This window comes from Dendropsophus ebraccatus, chromosome 8 (assembly GCF_027789765.1).
Source record: "Dendropsophus ebraccatus isolate aDenEbr1 chromosome 8, aDenEbr1.pat, whole genome shotgun sequence".
NCBI lineage: Eukaryota > Metazoa > Chordata > Amphibia > Anura > Hylidae > Dendropsophus > Dendropsophus ebraccatus.
This window is the reverse complement of record NC_091461.1, coordinates 11,794,016-11,821,413: the sequence shown is the minus strand read 5'-3', so window position 1 is coordinate 11,821,413 and position 27,398 is coordinate 11,794,016. Positions and strand designations below refer to the sequence as shown.

The window sequence follows — 27,398 nt, the reverse complement described above, 5'->3', positions numbered from 1 at the left end:
CAGTCTTTATAAGCCATACCTCCTCTAACTGTAGCATAAAGGTGACGTTGTGTCCTTGTTCTGCAGTCAACTTTCCATCCATTGTTGTGACTCGGAGACCATGCGGAGCCTTCCCCGGACATTGCTGAGGTTTTGCTGTGTACTGTTCTCTAACACCATCTGTGCAGTTGTTGGACACAACCTTTCTATAGCTGAAAGAGCATAGCACATTATATGATTATACATACAACAAATATGTATTAGGCTAAGAAGAACACACTCTACAACATCTTTAAAAAGTCAGACCTTAAACTTCTCTTAGAATTGTTACATAATGAACCTAAGAAATCTGGAAAATAATGTGACTGTAGAATCAGACTACACTTGGTTTGTTTGTAGTCTGTTACCATGGAGATAGAATAACTATTATAAAGTCAATACATTTATCATTTCAAATGCATTGATGGGCATAACCACTGAAAAAAACTACTTTTTCTCATCTACATCTCATTTACCTATCTGTTGGGCTTTTTAGGGTGGGTATTTTACCCAAATACTCAAGCCTTTAACCTTGAAAATTCTCAAAGTCACCATTCTTTACTAATGTCATATTGATTGTTTTACAAATATTTAATAAAAATTTAATTAGATATTGTGCTTCTCAATATTTACATAACAGAAACTGATTTATGTTTTTCAGTAAGTACAGAGCTTCTGAGAAGTTTTCTCTATCTGTACTGTAGACTAGTAAAACAGTCAGACAATAAGGGTATGTTTACACTACGGAATAGGCAAGGAATTTCAAGCGGAATCCACAGCGCGGATAGTTTGAACATACCCTAATGCAGCAACACTCAGTCTGTGGAGTTACTTATCCAGAAATAAAACATGAAATAAATAATATTGCAAAACAACCCGTACAATATGGCTACAACAGTGATCTACTGTATATGTTGAGCTTTACCTACCCGGTGCTGTTCAGATAACTTTGCCCGAGACTGCAATCTTTGGACAAGGATGATGGATTGTACCAAAACGCAGGTAGGCACTGACCATTGGTGTGTCTTTCATATCCATAATCACTAAAAGCAAAGCAAAAATCAGAAAATTAGACACTCTTTGCTTCACACTCAACAAGGAGCATGCTGAAAGATTAGGGAAGACATAATCTACGAATCATAATGGCAATTTAAATTGGAGGAAGATAAGGAAACAATCTATCTACAGATCAGAGAAGACGTAATCTATGAGTCATCTAAACCAGAAGAAGATTAGAAAACAGGACATCTACAGATTAGAGAAGACCTCATCTATAAGTCATCTAAAAGGGGAGAAGATTAGGAAACAGGACATCTACAGATTAGAGAAGACGTAATCTATGAGTCATCTAAACCAGAAGAAGATTAGAAAACAGGACATCTACAGATTAGAGAAGACCTAATCTATAAATCGTCTAAAACGGGAGAAGATTAGGAAACAGGACATCTACAGATTAGAGAAGACGTAATCTATGAGTCATCTAAAATGGGAGAAGATTAGGAAACAGGACATCTAAAGATTAGAGAAAACGCTATCTATCATGGTCCACATGGTAATCTAAGATGGAAGAAGATTAGGAAACAGGACATCTACAGACTGGAGAAGACAATATCTATCATGGTCATCATGGTAATCTAAAATGGAAGAAGATTAGGAAACAGGACATCTACAGACTGGAGAAGACGCTATCTATCATGGTCATCATGGTAATCTAAAATGGAAGAAGATTAGGAAACAGGACATCTATAGACTGGAAAAGACGCTATCAATCATGGTCATCATGGTAATCTAAGATGGAAGAAGATTGGGAAACAGGACATCTACAGACTGGAGAAGACGCTATCTATCATGGTCATCATGGTAATCTAAAATGGAAGAAGATTAGGAAACAGGACATCTACAGACTGGAGAAGACGCTATCTATCATGGTCATCATGGTAATCTAAGATGGAAGAAGATTAGGAAACAGGACATCTACAGACTGGAGAAGACGTAATCTATGAGTCATCTAAATGCCCTAGTGATTATTGTTTTAAGATTCACTATAACAATCGATCGCTAGTGAAAACTAGCAATTTTGTGGCGACCGATTCTAAGGTTATTACATTCACCGATTACTGTTCTGAACAATCGTTTTTATGTCGTTATATGGTCACTAACCCACACAACATGTTTTATCAGCAAACAACTTATTACTCGAACGATCGGCAAACTATCAATGATAATTTTTTAACATGTTGAAAGACAAAAATGAACGATTTTTCATTCGTCGTTTGATCGTTGGGTGGTATTAAATGGACAGATAATCACTCATTTTCAATCGTTATAGCGAATTTTTAAACGATAATCGCTCCGTATAATAGGGCCTTAAGCTGGAAGGACACCTACAGATTGGAGAAGACCCAATCTAAGGCAGAAGAAAATAAGGAAACAGGACACCTACAAATTGGAAAAGACGCAATCTAAGCCGGAGGAAGATGAGGAAACAGGAAATCTACAGATCAAGGCGTAATCAATGAGTCAGTAGATTTTGAGAGGATTCGTCTGCCCTCTTGATGTACTAGCTATAGTAAATCCTTGTATTATCCATATCAATATATCAATTTTGGAACATTCTGGAACAATTTTCTGCTCCAATTTACTTAAAGCTATTTTTTTTCTTCTTTCAAATCAACTGGTGTCAGAATAGTCATATAGATTTTTAATTTACTTCTATTTAAAAATATTAAGTCGGGGGGCGTGGCTTGCTGATGGAGGAGTGAGGACGCACCTCGGCTCGGCTCGGCTCTCACCCTCACCCTGAAGCCCTATATGAACTGAACCACTCGGTCTTTTCTCTCCCATGAACCGAGCAAAGAAGAAGAGAGACCTCTCGGCACAGTCTCAGGCTGATTCGGGCTCCATCCACCGTTTTTTCGGCAGTCGGGACAGCCGCCAGTCTAAGACCCCCGGCTCCAAGATGGCCGCTGCCACGCGCGCCTCAGTGTCGGCGCGGTCACAGGACTCTGGAGCTGCTTCCCCGGCACTGTCGGGCTGCTCAGGAGGCACAGATGCAGATGAGTCGGAGGACGAGTGGGATCTTAAAGCCTACATTAAAGCTCTACCTACAAAGGAGGACTTTGAGAGGTGCGTCACAAGGTTGGAGACGAGCTACAAGAAGGAGGTAGACGCCATAAGGGGGGGAAATACAACACCTAGGCCACCGGGTGGTTGACTTGGACAGACAGCAAGAGGCCATACATGACAGGCTGGACGCGCACACGTCCATCTTGCAGGATCACGCGGCCAAGATACAAGATCTTCTCACCATGCAGGAGGACATTGAAAACCGACATAGGCGTAACAATGTCCGCCTGCGCGGTATACTGGAATCTGTACAGCCGCAAGAGTTGGAGGAAGCAGCTCAACGTTTATTTCACACGCTCTTAGGCCCCGATCACACTGGGCCAGTTGAGCTAGACCGTATACATCGCTCACTGGGAACTAAACCACCTGATAATGCCCCGCCAAGAGATGTGATATGTCGGGTTCATTTTTATAAGGAAAAAGACAAAATTATATCTGCTGCCAGAGGAAAGGGCCCGCTCGACTTGGATGGCGCGTCTGTCACCCTATTGCCTGATCTAGCCCGTCGCACCCTGCAGCTGCGCAGAGCACTCAAACCTGTCCTGGAGGCCCTGAGAGAACGGGAAATCCCGTACAGATGGGGATACCCCTTCCAACTGATCGTCCGACAGGGTGGCAAGTCGGTGACCTTTCGACATCTTGGCGACCTGCCTAATTTTCTGGGAGCCCTAGGCCTGCCGATGATCTCTCTCCCGCATTGGCCACCTGTGTTGTACCCTGCTGATCCTCCGCAACGAGAAAGATGGCAAGAAGCTCCTCACAAGAATAGATCCTCCGGTTCTGCCTCCACACCGTCCAGAAGCCCGAGGCCCTGACTTTTCTCCACTGGTAGTCCCATGAGATGGTCTGGGACTTTGCCGTAGTCTCCTTTGCCTCGGGGCGCTCCCCGACCGGAGCTGAGAATATGGTCTACTAATGTCTCTCGGCTTTCTTCTTATTGGTTCCTACTTAGTTCCCTGGTTCAGTTTCACATACTGTTTTACATATATGAGTATTTTGGTACCTGTTCATACTTATCTCTCTGTGTCTTTAGGGTGCGGGGTGGGGGGAGGGGTGGGGTTTGGGTACTTGTGTTGGTCCTCCTGTTTTTGTTGGTTTTCATTCCCCCCAGTAGGGTTTGTAGCCAGCGGGCTGACTACAAGTGTACTAGATAGTTAGTTATTCTTCAGTGGTTGCTACCACACACTGGCCTAGCATTGCTAGCTATTCTGTGCGCAGTGATGTTTCTTCACTCTGTTGTTTTTGCTTTCTTTCAGACTTTTCTGCCTTTTCCCTTTTTTTTTCTGATTACCCTCCTCTGTCGTCCCTTTCCCCTCTTCTCCTTCTCCCCGGTCCCGTCCTGTCCCACCTTCCCTCTTCTCCTCCCTCCCTACCCCCCCCCCCCTCCCTGGTTCCTGATCTTTGACCACCTATGGATGCCTTAACTGTTTGTTCCTTTAATGTTAAGGGCCTGAATGTGCCTCAAAAACGAAGCCACATTCTCTCCTATCTCCAGAAACCATGATTAAGCGCCATGGCGCGAAACGCGTTGGTTTTAAACGTCATTTTAACAGCATAGATTAAAAGTTATGTTTTATTAGCTTACCTTTTTTGAATACATTAGAGTGCTGGATCGTATACCCTTCTCCTTTCGTCTTGCTCCTATCTCCAGAAACGCAAGGTTTCCATTGCTCTATTGCAGGAAACGCATTTCCAAACCTCGGCCTGTCCCAGATTATCCACCGGATTGTACCCAACCTGGTACCATTCTACTAATGACGAGGCCAAATCTAAAGGCGTTTCTATTGCCTTTCATAGGTCCTTTCAACCGGATATATCTAAGATTCAGACGGACCCGTTCGGTCGCTATCTCTTCCTCCAATTCACCTATGCCTCTCAGTTATTCACAGTTGCCTCTGTTTATTTCCCCAACCAGGGTCAGGTCTCGTTTGGACTGGATCTCCTTCGTAGCTTGGATGAGTTTGCCGGGTCCTCCAAAATAATCCTGGGCGGTGATTTCAACTGGGTGTGGGATCCCGCGGTGGATTCTTCGAGTGGTAAGTCCTCACTCTCCTTTGCAGCACTCCGTAGACTAAGGAAAGAATTTCATTCCCATCATCTCATTGATGCCTGGCGTGTTTTACACCCCGGCACCAAAGACTACACTTTCTTTTCCCCCTCTCACGCCTCCTATTCCAGATTGGACATGATATTTGTCAGCCATCCCCTCTTGTCTCATGCTCCTAAGACGTCCATTGATACAATGGTCTGGTCAGACCACGCCCCGATCCATTTGAGCCTGGAGTTCAGCACCAACCTTGGCCGTCCATTCTCATGGAGGCTTAATGACCACCTGCTCAAGGACACTTTATGCCAAGCGGAGGTCCATCGTGTTATCACCTCATTCTTCGAAACACATAGCTCTGACCCCACGGCGGCCCCACTTAAGTGGGAGGCCTTGAAGTGCACCGTAAGGGGCATTTTCATGTCTCATGGGGCGAGACTCAAGAAGGCTAACTCCCTCCAACTGAAAAAGTTGTTTGCAGATCTAGCCTCTGCTGAAACTCAAAATAAACGGACATTTTCTGTCGAGCTCCAGGCCCACATTTCGGCTGTCCGCCAACAAATCCTCTCCAAGCTAGACAAACGGTATTTGTGTATGCGGGAGAAGGTCCATCGTGGCTATTACGAGCATGCAGATAAGAGTGGTTCCTGGCTGGCAAGATACCTGCATTCCAGGAAATCCTCCACATATGTGCTTTCCCTGAACTCCCCTTCTAAAGGCAAATTACACATCTCTTCCCAAATTCTGGAAGAGTTTCGCTCCTATTATGAATCCCTGTATCAGTTAAAATCAAAGTTCTCTGACCTTCCCCCACCACTCCTTCGGGATAAAATTCTAGCATACCTGCGTAAGAACAAACTCCCCACTGTTCCAGAATAGAGATGGGAGGCCCTGGAGGAGCCAATGAGCCAGGAGGAACTGGGCGCGGTGATTAAAGGCCTAAAAAATGGTAAAAGTCCGGGTCCCGATGGATTCACCGCAAGGTTCTATAAGGCCTTCGGTGGAATCCTCTCGACTCCTCTCTTGGAGTCCTTTAATTCCATTTCACAGGGTTCCCACTTCCCACCCCAGGCCTTAACCGCTCATATCTCGGTTATTCCGAAACCAGGAAAAGACAAAGAAATATGCGCTAATTATCGCCCTATATCATTAATTAATATAGATATTAAAATGTACTCCAAAATCATAGCCATGCGACTGGGTCCCTTGCTTCCCTCCCTGGTCCACTATGACCAAGTTGGTTTTGTGCCCGGGCGGGAGGCCAGGGACAACACTCTCATGACGTTCTCTCTCATGGCCGCTGCAAGACAACATAAGATCCCTTCCTGTTTGCTTTCTATCGACGCCGAAAAGGCATTTGACAGGATAGGTTGGGATTTTATGAGGTTGGCGTTGGAGGAGATGGGTATGGGCCCTACCATGCTCCAGTATATTCTTGCCCTATATAGAAGTGCCTTTGCTCAGGTGCGTGTGAATGGAGCCCTGTCTTCTCCCTTTCCAATACATAATGGGACTAGACAGGGTTGCCCCTTGTCACCCCTACTTTACGTCTTAGTGATGGAACATTTGGCGGTGGCCCTGAGACAGAACCCTTCCATCCCAGGTCTTACTTTTGGTAGCTTCACCTCCAAATTCTCATTATATGCAGACAATCTCCTTTTATATATTACCTCTCCCCGGACGTCCCTTCCCGCTATACAAATCCGAGATCCTGAACGTATCCCTACCCGTAGCGGACTTCCAATGGATAGCTACCCAATTCCCATTTAAAGTCCAACCCACCCAATTCCGGTACCTAGGGATCAATATTAGTAGTGACCTGAACGACTTGTTCGGTGCTAATTTTCCGGTGCTGCTACGCTCCATTGAAGGAGACCTGCAGTCGTGGACTAACCTTACGTTGTCATGGTTTGGTAAGATGGCGGCCCTAAAGATGGACATCCTACCTAAAGTACTCTACCTTATCCAGGCTCTCCCCTGCCCTGTTCCAGCGTCCTTCCTGGCTAAATTTAGGTCCCAGATCACACGGTTTATGTGGCACCCGGGGGGCCCACATATACGCTACACGGTACTAATCAGACCTAAGGAGCGCGGAGGTGTCGGGCTTCCAGACGTTAAGCTATATTATCAGGCTGCCGTTTGCACCCGTGTTCTGGACCTTTGTCACCACACGGCCACCAAACGGTGGGTGGCATTTGAATCTGCCTTGTCTGGGGCTCACCCCTCCGCCTTACCTTGGCTTCCTCCGTCAGATCGTCCCCCGGCCCCTACCATTCCCTACGTTACAAGGGTACTCTTGCCTCTATGGGACGGTTTCTTCCTGAAGACAGGCCTCTCATCTAGACTGGGCACTCTTACCCCCCTCTTTGATAACCCCCAGTTCCCCATTGGCTCAGGAACAAATGTTCTCCTAGATCTCCCAATACATGATAAACCTCGCCTCCACCAGGTCCTTTCAGGTACCCAAGTACGTTCTCTCCAGGTTGACCCCCGGCCTCCACCAGGCGCATGGCTCCTCCGAGCTCGCTTGGTACATTTTGTCAACTCACTCTCTCCCAAACATCAGATCCACAGAGACCTCTCGCCCTTTGAATTACTTTGTACACAATCCTCCCCCCCTTCCCATACAGTTTCCTTAGTCTACGGTTTGCTTAGAGGCCATGCGGAGGAGACGGATGCCAGGCTCAGTTATATCTCGCATTGGGAGCGAGACCTCAATAGAACTCTTTCGGAGGAGGAGCTCTCCAAAATCTTCTTGCTCACCCACAAAGCCTCACTGTCGGGCAAGATCCAAGAAAGAAATTATAAGATCCTAAGCAGATGGTACAGGTGCCCGGATAGGATACATGCTATGTTCCCCTCTGCCCCCTCCACTTGCTGGAGATGTGGTGGGGCCACTGGCTCCTATCTTCACATTTGGTGGGACTGCCCCATACTTGCTCCCTTCTGGGCATCTGTCTTCCGCTTGTACAATAAGGTGAGCTCTTCCTCCGTCCCTCCAAGCCCTGAGGTAGCGCTCCTTTCCTTACTACCTGGCCCCTCGCACCTCTCCAAGAAGGGTCTTCTTCGGCACTTCTTGGGAGCTGCTAGATCGGTCATTCCACGTCTTTGGAAACAATCTAGACCGCCTACTAAAATGGAATTTGTGGATGCCTTGAATAGGGTCAGGAGAATGGAGGAGATGGTAGCCGACGACACAGATAAACAGGACGCATTTAAAGGTACGTGGTTGATCTGGGACATGTTCCGAGATAAGGACGCCTTTCAGGCATGGCTCCGTTGATGGATTTGAGAACCCTCGGGATATATGCCCTGGAGGCATTCCCTAGGTGGTCAACCCCTGTGTCATTTTGCCCTTTCCTCCCCTTCCTGCTCCTCCCCAACTTTCCCTTCTTTTCCTCTCTCTTAGTTCTCTTTCTTCCTTTCTTGTTCTTGGTTCAGATTATCTACTGATTATTATTGGCACTCGATTCCAGATGATATTGATAATTGTTGACTGTTACTACTGTGATGCAACACCATTTCAGTGACTGGGGGACTACCTGTCTGGTCCAACCTCCACCATGGACTGCTTTCCATTGTTCTCCAGACTTTCATCATCTACCTGGGATGGACTTGGGGGTCCCTCCCCCCATCGCATCATTTGCTTCTTGGACTCTTCATCCTAATGTTAAACTCTGTTCTTTTGGCTCCCTGTCGCCTGATTTATGTGTCATTATATTGCTTTTGGCAAACTGTTCCACATCTGGTTTTCATATGATAATAATAATAATAATAATAATAATAATAATAATAATAATAATAAAGATTTAACCATAAAAATATTAAGTCTTTCCATACTTATCAGCTGCTGTATGTCCTGCAGGAAGTGTTGTTTTATTTAAATTCTGACACAGTGCTCTCTGCTGACATCTGTGGCTGAGACAGGAGAGAATTTCTATTGGGAGTTGCTACTGCTCTGGACAGTTCCTGATCTGGACAGAGGTGGCAGCAGAGAGCACTGTTTCTAAATGCAAATAAAACAACATTTCCTGCAGAAAAGAAAAAAAAAATCACTGGACAACCCCTTTAAATCGATCATCAGATTTTAATACATTCAATCCAAATCATAGCTGAACTGACTGCTCTGAAAAGACACGCCAGACACTCTGAGGTCTCTGTCTCTCGTCTTGTTCTGGGAGTTGGAGTCAAACACTGACTTGATGGGGAAGCTACCTTGAAGAGATGGTGTGACGGAGCCATTTTGCCACCTAAACGCCATTGATTTTGTAAAGCTCCTTTAAGTTACATATTGAATTAAAAATTCTGGAATAAAAAGAAAAACTTGCGCAAAACTTTTAATGTGTTCTTTGAAGTTGTGAGGCCGGGTGAATCTGAGCGTTGCTCACGCCGCAGTCTGCATAATAGCATTTATCGACAAATTACTAAAGCAAGAATCTCTCTCAGTAACACTGCGCCCGGGGGGACTTAATAATATCATTGTACGAGCGCGCCTTCCCGGTAACTGTCTGCAGACCGCTGGAGGGATTATAACATAATATTTTATTTCTCAAATTACATTCAACACAAGAAAGCCGAGTGTACAGGATACCTTTAATTCACCATTGATTTGATAGACTTCAGATGATACGGAGAAACGGCGGAATGAAACCTTATTATGCTAAAACATTTATCTTTCTTTATGGTTGTGTTTTTGCCTCCTGTTTGATAGTCTGCTAGATTTATCTTTAAGGGTACTCACAAAAATGGTCAGCGAGAAGGAGGGGGTTAAGTTTTGAGGCACTTTTTGAGTTTTGAGTTCCAAGAAGATACTCTATAAAATGCTTATAGGGGTTATCCAGCACCTAAAAAACATGGCCACTTTCTCCCACAGACAGCACCGCTCTTGTCTAAAGTTCAGGTGTGTGGTCTATGGTACACTCCTATTTTAAATCTACCTCCCAGTTCCTGAGTCGGCCCTGACCTTTAGCCAATCTAACATACTAGCACTCTGCTTGCCCTGACCTTTGGTCTATCTTCTCTTTTAATAGCACTTTGCCTGCCCTTCCCCCAGCCTGGGGTTTCTTCATGTCTTCTGATATGATACTTTGCTTCACCTTTGTTTCCCGTAGACTCCACATAGAAGGTAAACAGAGAAAACCTGGGAATCCCTTAGACTCCGTTCCCCCATTTAGCCACATCTACTGAGGTAGACCTCATGCTGGTGGCCAATGTATGCTGCTGTCCTGTGCTACAATGCAGCAGTATGATTAGAGAACAGTACGGTACTATGGTTTGGTGTGATGGGTTTTATAGCAACAACTAAAAGAACTATTGCAGGGAAATAACAATTCCACCGAACAAGACATGGATGTAACTGGAGCATGCCAAAGTCTGATCGCTCGGCTTAGATTACCGGTGGCTGAAGGAGTTGGATGCTGCCCTGGGGAGTCCTGGACAACATGGATACTGTTTTCCCAAACTACCTGGCAAGGGCGGATTAACTTTACCATAGGCCCCGGGCTGTTCAGCAAGCCTGGCCCCCCTATTTTACTGTAACTATGGCAGCACAAGTGTGGTGTTCATAGTACAGGATAGATAATAATGTAATAATACCCTAATTTGTGCAAAATCACAGTAAAAAAGCAGCAATTTTTACAAATAATGGAAGAATTGTAGCCGGCAGACAATACACAGAAGCGCCGCAAGAGATCCCTGCCGGAGCGAATACTATGAGTATACGCTTTGGCCAAGATTCCAGAGAAGGCAAGGCAACGTATATTTTCGTAAAAAGTACGGCCGTTTTTTGCCAATTGCACCAACGGCCATACTTTTGTGAAAATACGCTATGTGAACATGGCCCTAAAGTACAAGTCTGTTTGGGTGGCCATGGGCCGCCCAGGAGCTAAGGGCCCCTGGCTACCGCCCAAAATAGACTTACAGTATTATAATTCGCTACTGCTCGCTGGGGCTGCATCCAACTTTGTCAGCTACCGGTAATCTAAGCCGAATGATCATATGCGAACATGCTCCAGTTGCGCTCATCTCTACATGGCTCTGAGAATGCCATAAAATAACACAATGCGATAACTTTTTGTACATAGATTAAGCTCCATATTCCTATCTAGGGTTTTGCAAGTGTAAAATTCTCCGCTCCGCCATTCTCCCCACACACCCCTCCCCCAACACCTGCTGTCGTATCTACTCACCACTCAAAATCGGCCTCGGTGCAGACGCAAGGCTCGGAGGACATGGCTCCCGCGTATTTTCCTTGCATGCATTTCCTCTCCGACCTTCTCTTCTTGTAGGTTCTCTTGGCTCCCATTATACAGGCCTCGCCCTTGTGGACAGAATAGAATGTTTTGTTGTTTTTTTTTTTAAATAAAATTTACATTCTAGCATAAAGCACAATATAACAAACAGGTAGGAAGGGTGCAAAAGCTTCATCTGACATATACAGTATTGTAGCCATGTTACATATACAGCCGTCTGACATATACAGTATTGTAGCCATGTTACATATACAGCCGTCTGACATATACAGTATTGTAGCCATGTTACATATACAGTATTGTAGCCATGTTACATATACAGCCGTCTGACATATACAGTATTGTAGCCATGTTACATATACAGTATTGTAGCCATGTTACTTATACAGTATTGTAGCCATGTTACATATACAGTATTGTAGCCATGTTACATATACAGTATTGTAGCCATGTTACATATACAGTATTGTAGCCATGTTACATATACAGCCGTCTGACATATACAGTATTGTAGCCATGTTACATATACAGCCGTCTGACATATACAGTATTGTAGCCATGTTACATATACAGCCGTCTGACATATACAGTATTGTAGCCATGTTACATATACAGTATTGTAGCCATGTTACTTATACAGCCGTCTGACATATACAGTATTGTAGCCATGTTACATATACAGCCGCCTGACATATACAGTATTGTAGCCATGTTACCAAGCCGTGCTGACTATGTATGCTCCTTGATGAGTTATGGATATTATCTGTGATGTTATTGGGCCAAGGTGATGAATGCTGGTCTATATTGGTACTTAAAGGGGGTCTGCCCACAAAAGACATTCATCCCCTATGCACAGGGGGATTAGCCGTACTGAAGGACGATGGGCCGCTTCTAGTGCAGACCTGCTGCTTCATACACACAGTAAAGATGCATCCATCCATTTTATGCAGAAATCTGAGGCTCAGTCATGGAGCAATGCCTCTTGGGATATCTTAAATCAACAGGCAAGGTAAGGGAGGACACCTGTGTAACTTGTGAAGAGTCAGAACGATATACAGAGCCTAAAAGTGGTTATCCAGGATTCATGAACCATTGCTGCTTTCTCCCATATACAGCGCCCCTCTTGTCCTCAGAGTGAAGTGAATGAAGCTGAGTTGTGATACCGCACACAACTTCATGACTGGTGTGGCATTTTTTTTTTTTTTTAAATCTTGGGTAATCCCAAAGGGAAACTAATAGCAGATTATAGGAATCTAACCTGCTGATATGTCCTTATTGCTCTCGGGGCATTGAAGAAGAAGGAAATTTCTTGCTTTCATCCTCAGTGCAATTTCCATGCTATAAGAAATTAAATATTGATGCTAATTAGGTATTTTGGTGCACTGGGGGTGGGGCTACCACCACAGTACACTCATCCGCCCCAGCTGGCCAGCTCCTCCAATAAATAGGATTGGTGTCCTGGGGACTGTAGCTCCGCCCCCAGTGCACTAAAATGCCTAATAAGCATAAAAATTAAACTGCTAATAGCATGAAACTGACGCTGAGGATGAAGGTTAAAAAACGGTAGTGCCCCCTAGCTCTATAGTGACATATTAGTGTGTTAGATTCCAGGGCATATTTTTTTTAGAACTTTACAAGGTGCCACTTCTCCCTGTTATTCTCCCTGTTATCCCCTTATCATATTACCTTCTTTTTTTTTTTTTTTTTTCTTAAAAATTAACTGGTGTCACAAACTTATCTAAATTAGTATTTTACTCATATTTAAAAATCTCCTTCTTCCAATCTTTTGGTGCTTATCAGCTGCTGCACGTCCTGCAGGAAGTGGTGTATTCTTTTCAGTCTGACACAGTGCTCTCTGCTGCCACTTCTGTCCATGTCAGGAACTGTCCAGAGGTTTTCTATGGGGATTTGCTGCTGCTCTGGACAGTTCCTGACATGGACAGAGGTGGCAGCAGAAAGCACTGTGTCAGACTGGAGAGAATATACCACTTCCTGCAGAACATACAGCAACTGATAAGTACTGGAAAACTGGAATTTTTTTAAACAGAAGTAAATAACAAATCTGTATAACTTTCTAACACCAGTTAATTTGAAATAAAAGGAGTTCCCTCTTAAAGGAGTCAGGGGGGCGGAGTTTGTGCCCTGACTTGATTAGTTTATTCCCTTTAAGAGTTCGGCCTCATGTCCTAAACCTGAAACCCTGATCTCTCTCTGGCTGTATTGATGACCATACATTGTCCTTGTTTTGAGGCTCACCTAACCATTAGATAAGTTAATCAGATGGAACGTGAGTTATTGCAGCACTGGGATCTGCCTTGGGTATATATGTACAGTAAATCACGCCGGCCGCCATTGAGCAGGCACCAGAGTTCAGCGCTTTAGCAGCTCTGCAATAATAGACTTAAGCTCGGTGCAATAATTCTGGCAGATTCTAAATTGCCACCCGGCTCATATTTCCTCCCCGTCCTTTCCAACAGGAATTTGTCTTTGAAATGAGGGTGATCTTTGTGTAGGGATGATTTACTCCCCATCATCTCCTCCTGACTATGTATGAACAGCACCAGGGACACAGATATCCGCACACTCATCCCACTTTTAAAAACTGTAAATAACCCTCAACTTTTTTTTTTCCTCTCCAAGTAGTTGAGGTTAACAAGACAAGCAAGCAGGGCACCGCCGGGCCCCCGGTGAGTTAGACACAATTTTACATGTAAAATTTTCCGATTAAAAAATCTTCAGAATGTGACATGAATCCACTTTGTTATTTATAAGACGCGGCTCCGATCCATCAATGCCAGCCGGTACAATATTCGCTCTGACGCTAGCCTCTGGCAGCTGACAACTCGCAATCAAACGCTGACAAGTCCTGCTCCTCTTCAGCATGTTCATGTCAGCAATTGCTGGAGCGAACACGAGGCAAAAATAGGACATAGGGGAAAAAATATCTATAATCCGATCCCGGCTTCCGAGGAAAGATACAAAATATAATCATCACTGCGGAGATCCTATACAGCTGGTGTCCAGATGTCACCATGGGGAAGCTGAAGGACTTGGAAAGCAATGGAGATGGCAAAAAGTTTTGGGACTTTTTGATTGACTTTCAAGAATGACCCCAGTGGATTCCATCCCAATGTCTGATCATTAGAGATGAGAAAACTTTTATAAATAAACAGAAAAAGTTCTGGTAAAAAGCAATGTTTCTATTTGATTAAGTCCATAAAGCGTGCTGTGATCAAGGCCTAACACAGGCCGAAACGCGTCTAGAACCTTGGAGACAATGCGTAATTTTTTGTTACTGGTTTTATGGATTTAACTGTAAATTGTTCTGTTCATTTACCTTACACCCAGCTGTATGTGGGTGAGGATCCTTGCATCGCCGTCTTCAGTCTTCAACGCAGGAAAAACTTGAGTTCTTATATATAGGGAGTTGAAGCGGAAAAACTTACCATTGAACTTTGAAACTTTTAAAAACATGTCTCAGCAGGGTTCTCCAAACGAGAAGAAAAGTTAAACAAACCGCACTAAGGCTGACGTTATTTCACAATGACAGCCGTCTGTTATGTTCATGAACATTATTTATGGACGTTATTTTGGGGAAAAATAGATTGTGGGAACATAGCCTAAAACAGATAAATAGTGATGAGCGAATACTGTTCGATCGAATAGATATTCGATCGAATACTAAGCTATTCAATAGTATTGAATAGTCGATAAATATTCAATAAGCGTTCAAATCCCCTTTCCCTTTCCCTGAGGTGTCATTGTGGACTTGGTGAAAGTGGTCGAATAGATGTTTTTCAATAATCGAATACTTGTTCCCATAGACTTTAATGGGATCGAATATTCGATTGAATAGTCGAATATCAGGGAGCTATTCATACGAATATTGAATATTCGAATATTTCACTATTCGCTCATCACTACAGATAAAAAAAATGCAGGCATTTGGATATTTTTTTGCGGCTCAGCCAATTTCCTTATTAATACTTACCTGTCTGCGCTCCCACGGTGTCCCCTGTCTCATTGTGACTGACTAAGACAAGTGTATCAGCCAATCACTTGCCTCACTGCTGTCCCATCTCAGTCAGTGATTGCCTGAGCGGGCTGGAGGTGGCTGTGATCAGTTGGGGACACTGGAAACCCCCAGGACACAGGGAGAGCACAGACAAATAAGCATAGGCTCTGTTTTTGTTTTCTCTGTCTATTAAAATGTGCGGCCACCATCTTTACAAGCTTGTTCTGAAAAAAGTTTGGTTCTGTAACAAACCAAAATTTTTACAAAGTTCGTAATGTAATTACTGACCATCAGGAACAGGCCAGGTAAAACTTTTTGTCTGTTCCTTGCTTCTGTAGAGTTATTTGGGTGCCTGTTACATGGCCATGTAATCTCTGTTATTTTTATTCATTCACTTATTTATTTATTTTTTTTCACAAAAAAAGTTTTATTATCTGGAATCTCCATTTCTGTGATACCTTGTGCACAGATTTTAGGTTAATCTCATGTTCTATTTTGTAAAAAATTGTAACTTTGAAAACAACATGGCGGAGTCTGCAGGAGATTTCATTTCCTGTTTCTTATAGGGATGTCGACCAACAACATTCAAACATCCCACCATCTTCTTTTTGAGGGATTTTAATTGTTTTTAATGTGTAGGGATTTCTATTCCTCTGCCAGTCTTTGTGTTGTTATATGTACTTATTGGTAATATTTTACTACTTTTGTATCATTTCTAACTTTGGAGTGCTCCTTTGCATAACGTACCCTTGTTTCTTTTGTGGTGTCGACCAACAACATTCACAGTGACCTGGTGGAAACAGTGGCCAAGAAGTGCTCCTCCTACTTCAGAGGAAAAAAAATAAAAAATAAATACGAACACATCAGCACCAGCCATGAGGAGAGTGCCGGGAGTCTTCCAGTGATGATCTTTTCCAGAAACCATAGATGCCATCCATGACATGATTCTGGAAGATTGGTGGATTTCTGTTGTGAAGATAACGAGGAGCTCTGACCATCTCTAGAGAAAGAGTAACACCCATGATTCATGATCATCTGAATATGAGGAAAGTTTCTAGCAAGTGGGTCCCGAAATGTTTGTCACACAATGGCCATCGCCAAGAACAAGCTGGCTGACCTGAGGGTGAACAAGGATGGAACCTCCTCCTTATGGCCGGATCTGTCCCCTTAGACCATCTAATTTGAAGTAACACCTCAATGGAACCAAATAAGATTCTCATCTCTGATGCCATACCTGCAGCTGACACCTGGTTTGCCACCCAACCAATGGAATCCTAACTGGACGGGTTAAGAAAGTTTCAGCACAGCAGTGAGAAGGGGATTATAGAGACATCTATCTCCATGGTTTATTGTCAAAACCAAGTACTTATCAGCACCCCCCTGTAAAATGATATGAGGTGAAAGTGTGCTGGGTTTTATGGTCTGCAGGAAGATGAGAGGCGGCACAGGGAGATAATAATAATAATGGCTTAAACATTTTGGAAGAAGGACAAGAGTGAAGATACACACATATATATAGGTTGTCTCTCACAGTTCGGCACATTTACCATAATTTACATCAGAAATAATCATGGAGCTATAACCAGGCTCTCCCAGCCTCAGCATCAGTCTCAGAACAGGTCATCATTGAGCCGTAACCCAGCCCAGTGCATATAGTGTGCAGCATTGCCCCTACTGTACAGTAGCAGGGAATCTTGTCTTTGATAGGTGTCCCTGCTCCTGTTCACACTTTCTGTAGTCCTCTCTGATGACACCATAGGACACCACAGAAAGTAGAAAGTAAGTATATGGAGATGTTAAACATCATTGTGCACAAATCTCACCTACAAATCACACTGAAGAGTGCAAGAGACACAGTGCAACACTGTACCACCGCAATAAGCTTGGTGTTGGCTATATCTGTATAACTCGACTCAGCAGCACTAATTCAATCCACCTCGGGGACGTTCTTTCATATACTAGATCACCTTGAAGTCCATTAGTAATGTAAGAAAACCTCAAGGCTCCTCACCTTATGCTACCAGTTGCTCGGCCCCTTGGGACTGATGGTCAGACAGAGAATACTAATGAATCCTCCTCCGCCTTAGTGCCGGTCTTCTCCATTACTAGTCCAGCACATCAGCCGGGTTACTTCCTACAGCTACAGTCCCGCAGCTGAAGACCCCGCTACATCTCTAATCCGGTTATTGTAATCGTCTGTCTCCTCCGAGAGTCCCCCTTTAGGGCTGCTATCTCTCATAATGACACATTTGCTTTATTCCCCCTGTATTCATTCTCTTGAGCGACACTCCTTATTCCCGGGAGGATTGCTGGATACTCGGGGACGGTTAATGCACGCAGCTACGGTGGGTGAGTGGAGAGACTAGATGATAATTATACTATTACGCCATTATAATGAGGAGCTGGAAGGTTCGCCGCACTGTCGTCGCGTTGAGTCGATTTTTTTTTTTCTAGGTTGTAAAAATTTTATTGTATTTCGTGGACTATTGGATGAACTTATATATTGGATCAACTTATATATATATATATATATATATATATATATATATATATATATACACATATATATATATATATACTATATGTATATAAAAAAAATCCTGTGCATGCCAACAATATGGTCCAGTGGCACTAGAATCTCTGACTGTTTCCTTAAAGGTGTTTTACCATGAAGGACACACATTATCTATCTGCCGGATAAGTGTGGACTATCTGATTATTGGGGGTCAAAGTGGTCAGACCCCGACCGGAGTCCCATTCTTACTGGTTGGGGTCTCAGAGGATGGATCATCTCCGATCAGATGCCCTTCACTTCTTACGGTCAGGCAGGGAGTTCAGAAAATGTTGAGCTCAGCCTTAGATGTTGATAGTCACACAGTCCTCTCTGCACCATGAAGCATGGGCCCCAAGGCAATGTATACATATATTGCATTGGGCCTATGTTTCATGGTGCAGAGAACAGAGAGGCCTGTGTATGTAAGTATGTATATAAGGGCCCCTCAATATACAGTATGTATATAAGGGCCCCTCAATTTATGTATATAAGGGCCCCTCAATATATGTATATAAGGGCCCCTCAGTATATGTATATAAGGGCCCCTGCCTAATTTGTGGCATATATTACACTAGTGTCTATTGACGTTGAAGAGGGGCCCTGGTGGGACTTTAACCTATGAATCCCTACAGCTATAGCCCTGCTGGCAGTCATCTATCTGATCAGAAGGAGAAGCTGAATGCAATGTGCTTTTTGCATTCAGCTTCCCGATAGGACTACACTAGGACTACTAGGACTACAGGAAAATAATACCTCCCCTACCAATTTACCCTAAATCCTCATAAATAACCCTATATTTATACTAGACTACTATGAAAAAATATAATACCCCTTAATATACCCTTGATCTTTATGTATAACCTCTCCATGTATACCAGGCCACCAGGAAGTAATATATTCCTCCATTAATTAACCCCATGTATAGTCCTCCATTTACACTGGACCACCAGGGAACAATACATTACTCATAATGTACCCTTGATCCTCATAATGTACCTAGGCCACCTAGGTTTCCCCTTTAAATACCCTAGCAAATTAAGTATAACCCCACCCCCTACGTACACACAGACAAACATTTACACTAGGCCACCAGGAAACAATAAGTTACATTTTTAATTTACTCTAGATGTTCATGTATAACATCCTATTTATATCGGGTAACCAGGTAATAATCCCTCTAAATAGACCTTAGAGTCCCATGTATAACTGTAACACTTACACTTGGCCACCAGGGAACAATATATTACTACCTCCCATTTTTAAATATACCATAGATCTCTGTGTATAGAACCTTTTTTTTATATTAGATGACAACGAAAAAAAATATGAACTCCATCATATATCTTCCTTAGACTACAGGTCTAAATTATCAGCCCCTCTTCTACTCTAGACCACCAGGTGTGAACTTCTTTGGGACCCCTCAGACATCAGGGCCCAGGCATGAATCCTACTTCTGCTAATCACATATCTACACTCCTGTGTATATTATAGTCCATAAATAGTGTAAAGCGGAGGTTCAGGTTCCGCAACGTTCTCCGAACCCAAACACTTTGCATTTGACTCTCGGCAGCTGGAGAACTTGGATGCCACCCTTAGGGAGTTTTTAAAAACATACATAAAGCCATAGGCTATAGGGTATATCTATGTTTTCCTGGGATCCCTAGGGTGGCATCTAACTTCTCCAACCTCCAGCAGACAAATGCCAAGTGTTTGGGTTTGGAGAATGTTGGCGAACCCGAACGGTTCAGTAACTCCACTCCACACTATTCATAAAGTATTTGGATACCTGACTATGAAGCTGCCAGGGAAGATAATCTTCAGGATTGCAACGTCTGTCAAAGATTGATTTGTAGTCCACCTTCACAAGCTGCCACTCTGAGCGGTGACCGAAATGCCCGAAAACTCTGCCGAGAGAGAGAGGGAAAATATTCAGCTACTTTCTTAATATTCAATATGCAATATTTATAGTTATAGAGACATCACAGAAACCGAGACAATCTGTTCCGTCTCCTTGTGATACCTTATGCCTTACTAAAATAGAGCGTAAGATACCGGGAGATGTAAGGAAGAAGTGACAAAGCAAAAAGATCACAAAAAAAACATATATCACATAATTCACACCAGGACGTGCACAGTATATATGTTACAGCTAATGACACTAAATATCCCAGGGGGCTGCAAAAAAGCTGATTCTTATGCCCCTCCCTTTAACCCTTTGGGAACTACCACTTTGAGGTATCTTTGTGTGGAATGAGTCAAGAGCAAGGCTTAAAGGGGTACTCTGGTGAAAAAAATATATTTTCAAATCAACTAGTATCAGAAAGTTATATAGATTTATTTACTTCTTTTAAAAAAATCTGTTATTTCTAAGTACTTAGCAGCTGCTGTATGTCCTGCAGGAAGTGGTGTATTCTTTCCAGTCTAACACAGTGCTCTCTGCGGCCACCTCTGTCCATGTCAGGAACTGTCCAGAGCAGCAGCAAATCCCCATAGAAAACCTCTCCTGCTCTGGACAGTTCCTGACATGGACAGAAGCTGCAGCAGAGAGCACTGTGTCAAACTGGAGAGAATACACCACTTCCTGCAGGACATACATCAGCTGATAAGTAGTGGGAGACTGGAGATTTTTTAATAGAAGTCATTTACAAATCTGTATAACTTTCTGACACCAGTTGAGTTGTAAGCATGTAATTCTGTCCCATTTACTAAAGGTGATAGCCCCACTATGTTCCCCTTTTTTGTTTCCTACAGTCTCTATAGAGTACAATATAAAAGGTCAGGATTGGGCTCTTCCTCCCTTAGATCTTGTTAGCAGAAGAGGCTCTGAATCTGTTTATAGTCATCTCTGTTATGCTATTTTCTGCAGTTCTCTTCTCAGCTTTGCCATATGGATTGAGACAGACTGAACAGAGCCATCTCCTCCTCATAAGACATTGTGTGAGTTGACTAGAGCTAAACTAGAGGTTTAGATAAAGCTCTGTATGAAGTCTCCTTTCCTAGAGACTGCATCAGTCCATCAGCTCCCACTCATTGCAGCTGCCATAAAGCACACACCTGCATCAGTCCATCAGCTCCCACTCATTGCAACTGCCATAAAGCGCACACACCCTGTATTAGTCCATCAGCTCCCACTCATTGCAGCTGCCATATAGCACACACCTGCATCAGTCCATCAGCTCCCACTCATTGCAGCTGCCATAAAGCACACACCTGCATCAGTCCATCAGCTCCCACTCATTGCAGCTGCCATAAAGCACACACCTGCATCAGTCCATCAGCTCCCACTCATTGCAGCTGCCATAAAGCACACACCTGCATCAGTCCATCAGCTCCCACTCATTGCAGCTGCCATAAAGCACACACCTGCATCAGTCCATCAGCTCCCACTCATTGCAGCTGCCATAAAGCACACATCCTGCATCAGTCCATCAGCTCCCACTCATTGTAGCTGCCATAAAGCACACACCCTGCATCAGTCCATCAGCTCCCACTCATTGCAGCTGCCATAAAGCACACACCCTGCATCAGTCCATAAGCTCTCACTCATTGCAGCTGCCATAAAGCACACACCCTGCATCAGTCCATAAGCTCCCACTCATTGCAGCTGCCATATAGCACACACCCTGCATCAGTCCATCAGCTCCCACTCATTGCAGCTGCCATAAAGCACACACCTGCATCAGTCCATCAGCTCCCACTCATTGCAGCTGCCATAAAGCACACACCTGCATCAGTCCATCAGCTCCCACTCATTGCAGCTGCCATATAGCACACACCCTTCTGTACAATCTTTACTGAGAGGAGGTCTGAGCTTGTCTCCCAAATGGCCGCCCTTAGGTTAAAAAAATACATAAAAATAAATATTTTCTATAAACTTACGTCATAATCAATGTCTCCTCCCCTGGCTCCCCCAAAACGCCATCCACGAAGAGAGGATTGGAGGTGAAGGTATATTTACTCCAGGATCGCCCTTCATCAAAGCTCAGCCTGCAAGGAGAATCAGGAAAGTACATTACGAATCTGTTCCATAAGTTTAAGCCTACTGGTAAGAAATAAGTTTGAGATATGACACTTGACAAAGTAGCCAGTACAGCTTACCTCTCCCCACTCCCTGTCTTCTCTCTTGTGCTCCGCAGCGTCCCTGCGGCTGCAGCATCTGAGCATCCTGACAGGTGGCTCAGACCGGGACTGGGAAGCACAGGAGAGAAGACCGGGAGCGGGGAGAGGAAAGGTATCAGGTCAGCCGCGCATCGCTATTACACGTTGTGATGAACGGTCGGCGCTCAATGATTTTAGGTCCAAACCTAAACCAACGATCAGCCGATGATCGTTGTCATCAGCTGATCGCTGTCTCTATTACACAGAGTGATAATTGGCCCAATTCGGACGTTTATCACTCCGTGTACTAGGGCCCCCAAGCGCTGACCTCTCCAGGCTCATTCTTTTGAATGTTCAGACCACGACTGGTTCAAACATTGCTATGACATATCAGAACATGGGTTGTTGTAACCAATATACAAATAGGTGGAGGATTGCTGAAAATCAACCAATATCTTTGTGTTTTGGAAATTGGGGTGTTGTTGTTGTTTTTTTTTTTTTTTTACAGGTTAAGACCAGGTCACTAGGCAAATGTGTAGCACAAGAGAACAGAAGGTCACAGTAACCTTCATAAAGATGACGGTAACCACTAGCGGAGTCAGTCGTATATCTTGTAAGTTCTGACGCAATGTAAAATCTATATACTTACTACTGCCTCTTATAATACTGGTGACTTTTTTGTTATAGAGAGGCCTTTAGGCACCAAAGTCTTATTGAGACCTCTTCTCTATATTCCTGGGTGGACCTCCAGCACATAAACTATGCACTGAAGCTAGCCATACATTATACTGTAGATGCCTATCCCTCCAATCCTCCCATACATGTGCCCAAGTATTCTGAATAGACAAACAGGACAAGCTGATGCCAGCCTCCTCTGGTAAGAGCCAATTTCCTTGAGAACTAAAGCAATTGGGAGTTCAACCCCAATATGCCCAATCTTTCTTTTTCCTGACATGAATCGAGGAAAACCCAGGAGATCACCAAACATATTAAATGTGTCATCCTACAGTCATACTCCCTTATATCTGTTCCCATTTTTATACTAACACACATTCAATGGGATAGAAAGGAGAACAGAAGAAAACATGACTGCAGAATCAGACTACAACAGCATTTGTTTGTTGTCTGTTACCATAGAAACTCATAGGTTTCTAAAGTTAGCTGCCAAGGTAGACATAGCTTCTCTGTACCCACAATCTGACATCCCCAAACCGCTTGTACCTTCGGAAGCCATAACAAACTCCTTTTTAGAACGACATCTTTGAGCCCTATTGGGTGTTGTACCCTCAGTGCCACACCACCAGGTGAGCAGGTTTCTACCTTTCCTTATTCACCCATGAGATCTCCGGTCCTTCTCAATAGCCCTTTCTACCCTTTTTCTCTGAGTGAATTTATAGTTACATTCAAGTAGAACTTGAAGGCTTCATAAGGGGTGGTCTCAACTTTAGGGGACCAATGTCCCTTCTGTCACATAAGAAGACCCCAGAAATATAAAAGGCACATAGTAGGTAGGCGCCTAGTTACAGATTGTACTTTTGGGTCCTCCTGTTATAGCTCTGGACCCAAAAATTTATATTTATCAGTTTCTCTTCCATCCCCCTTAAAGGAAACGTCCAGCGGGGAGGGTGGGGGAATCATTATGGGCAGGGGGTGGGGGGGGGAAATAAAAAGGCACTAAGCTTACCTGTCCCTGTGCCCGCGTTGTGCCACATGACTGGGCTCCCATTGCCTGCCAGGTGTCATCTTCTCTTGGGTTCCGTGTATGTCACGACATGGCTGAAACGTCACTAACGGGTGGAATTTAGCCTGATCAGCCGATTTGTGTCATAGCCGGGGGGGGGGGGGGGGTAGCTGAGAAGACAGCCGACTGGGGACCAGGAGCGGGACGCGACACAGCACTGCATGGGCACTGGGACAGGTAAGTATGACCTCTTTGTTAGGTTCCCCCACCCATGGCCTGAAATAGTTGTTTTGCCTCCCCCAGACTTCTTTTTTAAAAGGGTAAGATAATATACAAAAAGAAAAAAGTAAAAGTAGTGTGCTTCACTACTACGGGAATTATTTCTTTACACTGTAAGTTTGGAGACCCTGAGGACATGATTGATGAGAGGTACGGAGGGATTTTATTGGAAACGTTGACTGTTGACCTACTGGGGAGGTGTCGGCTTCTTGCAGATTGTGCCCACACAGTAGGAAAATTCATCAGGTATCAAATAACCAACCCAAAAAATACAGGAAAATAAAAATAAAAAAGCATTAAAAAATACAAGAGGCAGCATGATTCACCGCAGCGTCTGAAGCCCTCGCCTTATTATGTGGATATAATGGATGAGGTGTTTGATTAGATTACACAGCATGTACAAGAGCCCTGGAGGCTTCTCTCGTCTTCCTCCAAGATCTCTATTGCTTTTCTTTTATGCCGGCAAGAGGGAGGAAAAAAAAAAAAAAACTAATAAGGGTTCTTTTTAAGGTGCTCAAGGAAGTCAGCACAAAGCAGAGCGGCGGCAGATGAGAGTTCCTACAAGAACTTTTCTGCTCGGTTTGATTGACACCTTTGTGTTGACTACTTAACCGAAAAGATGGTGGGAGGAGGAAGCCGTCCTAAGTCTCGCTGTAACTAATTAAAAGTTTAACACCGGCACAGAATGGAAGTGCGGATTGTGCACAGTAGCCTGAGCTCTTCGACTTACTGCTACCTATAACTAGGAATGGGTAGGTCATGTGACTGATGGGGGCGCCAACAAGCCACTCTGCCCTAGTCAGGGTATTTAGATATAGGGCTAGTAGCCTGTACAAAGCAAACACGCAACACTGGTTATGAAGTTGCCTTCTCATTATTTTGCTAAATGGGTGATACCCTAGTGATGTGATGTCACAACTGTGCAAATTGTTGTGTGGTGTCCCTCCTCTCTTATACGAAGATAATTCTGTTCCTATTAGTCTGGATGCTATAGATGCCAGATGCATCAACCACCTTATTCTTCTATATTTATATTGTCTCCATAGCAGAATCAATTCTTTAGAGGAAACATTTTGCGGAATGGATGAGCTTGTGGTGGTGTCAAAGCTGTGCTATATGTTCTTTGCTTCTGCTCCTCCTTCCCCCCTCTCATAGCATGCTCAGTAAGGCTATGTGCAGACTACGTATGGGAACGGCCGGTCTCTGAAAAGATCATCTCGACCGGTACTGCAGTACCGGACGGATGATCTTTGCAGCTGCAGAGTTCTGATGCGGGCACATCCATCCTATTCAATGAATAGCGGCCGCAGAAAACTGACATGTCAGTTTTCTAAAACATTGTGAGGGATCCTGGCCGGAGCGTATACTATGTGTATATGCTCCGGCCGGGATTCCATAGAAGGCAAAGCAATATATATTTTCGTAAAAAGTACGTCCGTTGTTGCCAATTGCAACAACAGCCGTACTTTTACGAAAATATATGTTGTGTGAACATGGCCTAAGTGTGTATGCTATAAGAAGGGAAGAGAAGCAGCATTTGCAGCTGCATCCCCCCATTGTACCCCTTTCCAATGCTACATTGATAATCGTTGAGCAGTTGAATACCAGTGGAAGACATTGGATGCAGTGCCAGGAAGTCCTGGAAAACATGCATGCAGCCTGAAGCCTATAGGTGTATCTGTGTTTTTCCAGATTATTTATGGCTGTATCCAACTTCTTCAGCCACAGATATTCATCTTCATTGATAATGTCTCCCCAGGAGAAACAGTTATTTTGGGGCAAACATCTTGCTGGCTTTGATGTCTGATCTGATGAGCTGTGCAATGTACTCTGTACTGCTCCTCCCTTCTCACATTGACTCTTAATTCTGTACGTCTGCTATAAGGAGTCAGGAAGAGCAGCAGCCCTCTACACCCCCCTCTATACTTTTCTACCTGTTCTACTTGTCTCTCCAGGATAGCCATTTTGTATACAGAGAGGAACTCCTGGTGGTTTGATGTCAGAGCTTTACAATGTGTTCTTTACTGCTGCTCCTCCCCCTCCCCTCTCACAGCATGTTGACTCCTCTAACTCTGTAAGAATTTATGCTATGAGAGGGGAGGAGGAGAAGCAGTTTCATCTGCATTAGTTTTTAAAGCTGCTTCTTCCTCCTTACCCTCTTTCCCTCTTTAAACATAGTCATAAAGGGACTAAAGAGAGAAGGGGACTTCAGACACTCAATTGTCAATACAAAGTGGGACCGTGCTATATTACGCCATGCTATTTTACTATATTCCATCGAAATACATTGCATTATGGGAACTTGTAAGAGCTGTCAATCGAGCATTTGTCAGTACACCTTTGGGAGACATTACACAAAGCAACTTGCAGGATACAGCATGGATGTGACCAAAGACAAAATGTAACTGAAGACCCCATACAAGATAAGTAATGCTCACCACAGATGGCGGATGGGCAGAGAGGTGTGCTTCATGGCCACCAGGACTCCACCTTGATCCAGGTACAAGACGCTGTGCTCCTCTTCAAAGATCTAAACGATACAAAAAGTTTTAAAGAGATTAAAAACAAAACAACAAGAACCATTCCTGCGGGCAGCGTCGGTATCAAACACTTCATGTTCTCGCACAGTTCAAAGCCAAACAGCACAAGGTTCCCTTCAACATTCATGTGATCCGCAGATGCTCAGAGGACTTACAGGTGGAGGAAACTAGAAGAAGCCTGAGGCAAAAACTATACAAAAAAAAAAACAAAAACAGTCTGTTTATGGCAAATCAGTGCACAGTCCTGCGCAAGGACCCTGGAGCCGCCCGGGACCTCCTAGGTTTTTGTTAAGTAACTTAGATGAAATATTAATGAGCGATGCCGGGAGGAGAGGAGGACGGGGCTCCGGCTGCTCTGATGTCGGGTATCGGCCATATTGGGGCACAGAGGCCGGAGATTATATATTTATTTGTATACATTTTGGATAAATCTTAATTGACTAGAAAGAAAGTCACATAATGTTTTCCCTTAGCTGCCTGCCTTCCAAAATATAATAACCTGTTAGAATGTATTCCTTGCTCTTGCATCCTGTTTTCATATCATTCTTCTATTTATTAGAGATGAGTGAACTGAACTTCCGAATCGAGATTTGCTCATGAAATTTGCGTAAAGTTTGGTATCTAACAAATTTTTTGCAAAGTCCAGAACAAATTTTAAAAGATCTGAAAACAAAACAAAAAAACACATTTTCTCAGCTGTCCACGCTCCTCCAGTGTCCTTCTCCAAGTCTTTAGTGTTTTCGGCAACCTACAACCCGTTCGGCCAATCACTGACAGAGACAGGATAGAGCC

General features: G+C 43.8%; 1 protein-coding gene across 5 annotated transcripts in view; it reads right to left on the bottom strand.

The window, feature by feature from the left end:
* LOC138799057 (VPS10 domain-containing receptor SorCS1-like) overlaps positions 1-27,398 on the bottom strand; it is a 473,569-nt gene that overhangs the window by 70,108 nt on the left and 376,063 nt on the right. For all 5 annotated transcript variants that reach the window (XM_069979808.1, XM_069979809.1, XM_069979810.1 and 2 more), the window contains exons 13-18: positions 26,505-26,596; positions 21,888-21,995; positions 19,795-19,912; positions 11,377-11,507; positions 948-1,061; positions 20-191 (exon numbers count right to left, since the gene is read on the bottom strand). In XM_069979808.1, the coding sequence (XP_069835909.1) occupies positions 20-191; positions 948-1,061; positions 11,377-11,507; positions 19,795-19,912; positions 21,888-21,995; positions 26,505-26,596 (735 nt within the window). The remainder of the gene's footprint in view (positions 1-19; positions 192-947; positions 1,062-11,376; positions 11,508-19,794; positions 19,913-21,887; positions 21,996-26,504; positions 26,597-27,398) is intronic.